This window comes from Abrus precatorius, unplaced genomic scaffold (genome assembly GCF_003935025.1).
Source record: "Abrus precatorius isolate BTA unplaced genomic scaffold, Abrus_2018 Scaffold9, whole genome shotgun sequence".
Taxonomy (NCBI): Eukaryota; Viridiplantae; Streptophyta; class Magnoliopsida; order Fabales; family Fabaceae; genus Abrus; species Abrus precatorius.
Window position 1 is genome coordinate 6267110 of NW_020874439.1, and position 6622 is coordinate 6273731.

Genomic DNA, 6622 nt, shown 5'->3' on the forward strand with positions numbered 1-6622 from the left:
AGATATGTTGAGTGGTCATTTGAAAATTTGTATAGAAATTATAAAATATTTTGTATTGAGTTGTCCACAAGTTTGAAAAATAATTTATTAGAATGCATAATTGGTATTTTTTTTGTCCATGAAAAGAAATCTTGTCCCACCCTACTGAAAAAGGATTTCTTGTGTGAAAAAATTTAGTCTTACTGAACTTTCACCCTATTTGGTAAAGAGAGATGCTTTAAACTCATTTTAAAGGGAAAAAAGTTTCATTGATAAAAAAAATGAGTTGGACAAGTACTTAGTTGAAGATTATGTAGATAGGGATGATAAATTTTAAATACTCGTGTAATGGAAACAAAATTTCTCACAATTTTCTCTTTTAGCTATGGTAAGGGATGTAACATCCCAAGTTTTGTAATATAGTTCGAATATTAATATGAATTATGGATTTCTTCTAGTTGAATGTGTATTTTGATTTATATGACGATGATATGAATATGTGTACATGTATGGATAGAAACATAAATGTGAATGAGAATATTTGACTTGTGGTTGGGTTAGACTAATTGAAAACATAGGTTAAGTGTGTACTGCAGAGAATTCTCGCTATAGCGAGAAGGTCCTGGAAAAATGGTATGATTCTATTGCATTCTCGCTGTAGCAAAAGGGCAACAGAAGAGGTGTATTTTCTGAATACAGTCTCATCGTAGCGTGATTATGCAGAAACTAAAGTGCAGTGTGGTATGATATTTTCACTGTAGCGAGAAATGTCTCGCTATAGCGAAAATATCGCGACTCTTAAGGTATTTGAGGGGTTTAGGGCTTGAAAAACTCATTTCGCATTCCTCTCTTCGAACTCTTCTTTGATTCTCTCTACTCTCAACCATATTTCACCAACTAAATTGCCTTCAAAGTCATTTGGGTGCAAGATTGAAAGTTAAGATCATGTTTGGGACGCTTGGAAGTAAGTTTTATGAGTTAGGGTTTCAATTTTGTCCTTTTCTTTCATTTTCTTGGTTTTTTATGGATTATTCCATGTATTTAGGACAAGGATATGTATAGGGAGCAATTCTACTATTGGTTTTGTCGTGGATCTTCAACCCGAAGTAAAGGGAGACTCTACCCTATCTTCTTGTGTTTAGATTTCATTCATGTTGCTAGATAGTGGAACATGGTTGAGATAGAAAGTAGGAAAATGGAGGTTTTTAATGGAAATTTTGTATGGAACATGATGTGATAATTATTGAGTGATGTATGTGATGAAATGGTTTGATTACTATTGGATTGTGGTGAAAATTTAGTATGGAATATAATGTGATTGATTGTATGTGTGGACATATCATTGGTTGATAATGAGTAATATGAAATGATTAAAAATCCGTGTGAATGCCATGTGACTCTAATTGTAGATGTGTTTGAAATATTGAAAAACTATGAATGGTTTAGCGATACACTAGGTGTGTGGAAGATGAGGGCGATAGAAATATCTTGGGAAGAGAGGGTAGTGGTGACACCAACAGTGAGCGTGAGTGCACCACAGGCCACACACTCTCCTCTTGACTCGGCCTTTGACTACCACCTTTGCTTGGAGCCCAAGACCGCACACGTTATATCCGTGGAGCGAGAGCTATCCGATGACCATTCATAGTGTGAAATTGAGTAAGACTCTAAGATTGAGGATATCAGGAATTTGTGATCACAGTGCCACCGTGAGCATGACTAACATGTAGTGAGCGTATGTGTGTGTGAAATATTGAAATGTTTGAAAAAGTATGAATTTATGTTGTTTATGCATGACATGAATTATGTTAGAAATGTGTGGAATGTGCAAGATGAGTCTCTATAGTTGTGTGTGATAGTATAGAGTACTCACCCTTACATTTATTTTTCATGTGACCAAGACGATCAGCGCCAAACTCAGTAAAAAAATGGATAAAACTGCTATATGACTTAGAAAGTTTCTTTTTTTTTTTTTAAATATGATGTATTTAAATTAGTCCTGTAATAATTACTTGATTCAAATTGTAATATATCTTTATTTTGAAATACTTTATTGAAACAATGCAATTGGAGTTGTTTGAATAAAATTTTTATTATTCTCATTTATTATGAAATCATTTTATTTTGAAAGTTTAAATTAATGTGTTACAGGGGATATTTTGGCTATTCATGTTTCAAGTGTAACTTCAAAAAGTGCATTTTCAACTTAAGGTAAATTTTACACACATTTCAGAGTTTCCTTAAGTCTATAAATGACAAAGGCATTGATATTGATATGTAGTCACAATTAGTTCAGAGTTTCTCTCTAGTTTAGAGCTTCTCTCTCTCAATTAAATGATGTTAATTTCAATAAAGATTTTAAAGTTTTTAAATAAATTGTAGCATATATATTATATATATTATGTTTTTATTATTATTTTGAATTTTTTTCATATAAAAAATTTTCTTTGGATTTTATTTTATTTTATTTATTGATTAAACTATTCTGATTTAATATTCTTAAGAATTTAGAAATGGATTAACAACGTATTATGGGAAACATCAAAACTTAGAGATGTGAACTTCAAGTAGAGCTAGTCCAAATCTCAATCACATATACTCATTGATTTTTTAATATGTCTTACTAAATTACTACTTAATTTTTTAAAATTGTTCCAATGACACTACTTTTTGCGTTTTGGCAATGACTTGCCAATAAAACAATTTTTTTTTTTTGTGGTAAATCATTTCAAAAAATTTCAATATCTATTTTTTTTTATTGAATCAATTTCGTATATTCATTAATATTTATTTTATATATTGTTTGCAATTTGCAGAGTGGCTAACTTCAGATTTTGTTATTATAAGATATTTTCACTTGGTTGTGACTTTTTTAAGTTTAGATTTTTTTTTTTTAATACTAAAACTAAAAATGGATAACATGATCAAACAATTAAAATTTTGCATATATTCATAAAGAGACTCGTTATTTTTATATTAGCACTACATCTATCAATCACGGAATATTTAAGTTCACTAATAAAAACAAGTTACAAACATCAAATGGATCCAAAATTCAAGCCGCCAAAATTCTTAATTCAACCCTGTCAAATACAACATTAAGAAATAGTTGAGTATACTCAAGTGCATCTAAATAACAAATCAACAAGTTTTTAGCAGAAAGCAGCCATCATGGAATGACACTACCAAAACTATGATGATGATTGAACTTCACCATATCTGTGAAAGCAACCGGCCTATGCAGAGGCAGCTTGCTTAGCAACACTAGAAAGTTTGGATCTCCTCTTTGCCAGACTCTCGCTGCGGCGTTCCCTCTGCTCCTTCAATCTGGAGGCAAGGAGTTTTTGATACTCAGCGGCCTCTGATTTTGCCTTTGCAATTCTCTTCTTCTTGTCTGAAATCCTTGCCCGCTTCCTTTGCAGTGTCAATGGTGTGACAAGTCGTTGAATCTTTGGAGCTTTGCTAACCTTTTTCCCTGCAATGAAAATTCCATTGGGACTAGAATTCATAATGAATTATGTTTGTATCCGTCCAATTTTAATTGGATGTAGCAGAGGCCAGAGGGACTATCACATACATTGATTGTGGCAACTCTTCAATTCAAAAGGGTTTCAGTTGTCAATAATCAAAACCACGTGCATGTTTTCGTTTTCATATTTGAATTACCAGACAGGACTGTTTCTTAACAACATAAGTTTCCCAAGGGATGAAGTCAAGAATTCTCATTTTATACGAAAGTCGTAACTTTTAATACACCAACAGACTGAAAAACATTCCGGAACAAATCATGTCTATTACATTGTTAATGCATGCAACAACAACAATAACTAAGCCTTATTCCAATAGGTAAGATAAGCTACATGGATCACACAACACCATTGAACTCAGTAAAAAGTACATTACTAATGCACATATGCCCCAGATGAACAAATAAACTTGAATGCTATCACTATCAAACTCTGTAACAAGATAAAAACTGACATACAGGAAGATGATTCTGAAAAATAAAACAGAAAGACATAGACAGGCTACAAAATACGAAAATCAGCTACACTTCAACTCATTTTCTTATATTATGAAATCTCCAAACCACCCATCCACAGGTTCTATTTAATGGCAAGTTGGCAACATCAAATGACAAAGTCATATAATGGGCAAGTGGGTGACAACAATGGATTTGCTAGCATGAAGAACTTTACCAGATTTTGTTGTGAAGGTGCGACGGTATGTGTTGACATACTTTCTCACATCATCGTCCTTAGACAGATTGAACAGCTTACGAATTTTGGATGCCCTCTTTGGACCTCTCATTCTTGGCTTTTCAACATCAGTCAGTCCAGGTAAATCACTTTCACCCTTCTTCACAATTACCAAGTTCAGAACAGAGAGATCTGGGCTAACAATGCACCCACGTACAGACTTCCTCCTACGCTCTCCATTGCGCCTTCCATACCCACGGAAACAAGGAGTTCCTGTTCACACAATCAGGGCAAAAAGAATTAACAACATCCCTCCAGGCCATCTTGTGTAAGAAATCTTAAATCCTTATACAAAGAGGCTTCTTCAAAAATCCTAGGGTCATAGCATAGAGAGACAAGCATCTGCCAGAAAATAGTTTTATACCTTACATTTTTTAAGAGAAATTATACAGCATAAGTTCTAAAATAGAGGCAGAATACAAACTGTGGATATTAACTACAAAATTTACAAGTCAACTACAAACACACAACAAAAGAATTGGACAAATGCTACAGTGATACCAAAATATATTCTGGCAAATCAATCCAAATTAAAAATTGAAGCGTTTTGAATGTCCTACCTCTGTGGAGCAAAAGACGAACACGGCCAGGTGTTAGAACTCCCTGCTTCATTGGGAATCCTTGTTTGTCACAACCACCTGTGATTTTGAAGACATATCCTTTGAACTCCTGTAGGTAACCGAATTGTTGAGTTGAACATATCAACTATATCAATGCTCCTCAAAAGATAAAGGAACAGATATTTGGTTTCCATCTACAGGGCATACCTCACCAAGAGCATCTCCGCTGACCTCCTGAGAGATCCTCTTGTCCCAAAATGCTCGTCTGCAATTTCAAATAGAATATCATAACAGGGAAACAAGTCATGTAGCCAAATAATTAGCATAGGAAACAGAGGCAACTAGATTGCATAGCAGAAAAAATCAAATTCCTAGGAATATCTCTCTGCTTTCATTTTCATTTCTTCACAAAGGGTCAACAGGTATACTTACTTAAACCAACCAACATGGTGTCAGTTGGCCTAATGCTTCTAATTGAAAAGGTAATGTAGTCAAGAGATCAGAAGAGGGCAAACCAAGTAAACCCCCAGTACTGCAAGTGGGACGCATGCTGCAGGCAGCTATTAGGTGTTTCCAGTAATCACAGTTGTGGATGAGGGCAGGGACAGAAAAGAGGAAGGGAATAAACCCTAGGGGATGTTCAAATATAGGGACATGTTCATGAACATAATGACAGCAATATAGGAAACTGAACGTAATGTCAATTCATTAGCATCTTCAAAATCAACAGTAACCATTTTTTTACTTCTACTTTGCCTTAGACCCTTCAAACTTTAAGAAATATAGGCTAGAACATTGACAGACATATTTCAACTTCATACAAAAATATAGAAAATTGCAAGCTCATTAGACAGTACATCTTTCTTGGTCTATCCAAATAATACATAGGAGAATAACTAAAACAATCCAAAGCTACAAAAATAGTAATTAGATCATTTGTGCTGCATAAAAACATTACTCCTAGAGTAGTTGCTGATACAATAACAAACATTCAATGCATTTCCTGTTCCTTATATAGCAAGCAAATACCCACTTCAATTTATCTTATGTATTTTCTAAAATCCAATTGCTACCCATAGCTAGCAGGAAACTCATCACACAGCACTGCTTATATAGTTTGATAGATAGCAACTTCTAACTACAGCAATACCCCCTAACAAACTTGTGAATGAACTTAACAACTGGCTAACTGAAACTATAACAATTGAACTAAGAATCCAAATCCAAAATTAAAAAATAATGATAATAATAAAATTGAAGAAATTACAGCTTCTGATCGTCATCGATCTCTAGCTTCTTCTGGCAGCCAGTGGTTGGATTTGCAATGTTGAACTGCACAAAAAACGCAGCAATTGAGGAACCAATGCAACAAGGAATTAAAGCACGAGGGAGCATAGAGTTTCGTAACAAAACCTTCATGTTGAAGTCTCTTCCTGCTAGCGAACGAAGGAGCGAACGTTGTCTCTCTCAGAGCTACAAAAATTGGAACGTGAGCACAAAGTGAACTTAGGGTTTTACGTTGCCTTCCTGAGATTTGGGCCACTGAAATGGACTTAACAGACTAAACCAATTCTTACTTGAGATCACTATATTGGGCTTTATTTATTCTGTGGAAATTTTGTTCTTGGGCTTCGTTGCAATGTTGTGTTAAAAAAGAAAATTAGTAACGATTAGTAATCACTGAACCAAAAAACAATCACATAACCAGAAAACATTACTTAAATGATTTATTATACTACTGAGTTATTTATCTATCCTTGATAACTTAACAGTAACTTGATACGTAAGAATCTGGGTTCAAATTCTTCTCTCAAATTTCACCCT

The 6622-nt window shown here is 34.0% G+C and overlaps 1 protein-coding gene across 1 annotated transcript; it reads right to left on the minus strand.

Annotated features, from left to right (window-relative positions):
* Window positions 1–2933: 2933 nt before the first annotated feature.
* On the minus strand, window positions 2934–6325 carry LOC113849183 (40S ribosomal protein S6-like). The gene is made up of 6 exons (XM_027478885.1): window positions 6212–6325; window positions 6066–6130; window positions 5006–5063; window positions 4799–4907; window positions 4179–4451; window positions 2934–3454 (listed from the first exon to the last, which is right to left on the minus strand). The coding sequence occupies exons 1-6, from the start codon at window positions 6215–6217 to the stop codon at window positions 3216–3218; spliced, it is 750 nt and encodes a 249-aa protein (XP_027334686.1). The 5' UTR covers window positions 6218–6325; the 3' UTR covers window positions 2934–3215.
* Window positions 6326–6622: the final 297 nt, after the last annotated feature.

What these genes read in the sequence shown, in the direction of transcription:
- LOC113849183 (XM_027478885.1), bottom strand. An exon ending in ATCGATGACGATCAGAAGCT is followed by an intron (nt 5,064 to 6,065) that starts GTAATTTCTTCA and finishes TTGAAATTGCAG; the next exon opens with ACGAGCATTTTGGGACAAGA. An exon ending in TCGTCTTTTGCTCCACAGAG is followed by an intron (nt 4,452 to 4,798) that starts GTAGGACATTCA and finishes TTGTGTGAACAG; the next exon opens with GAACTCCTTGTTTCCGTGGG.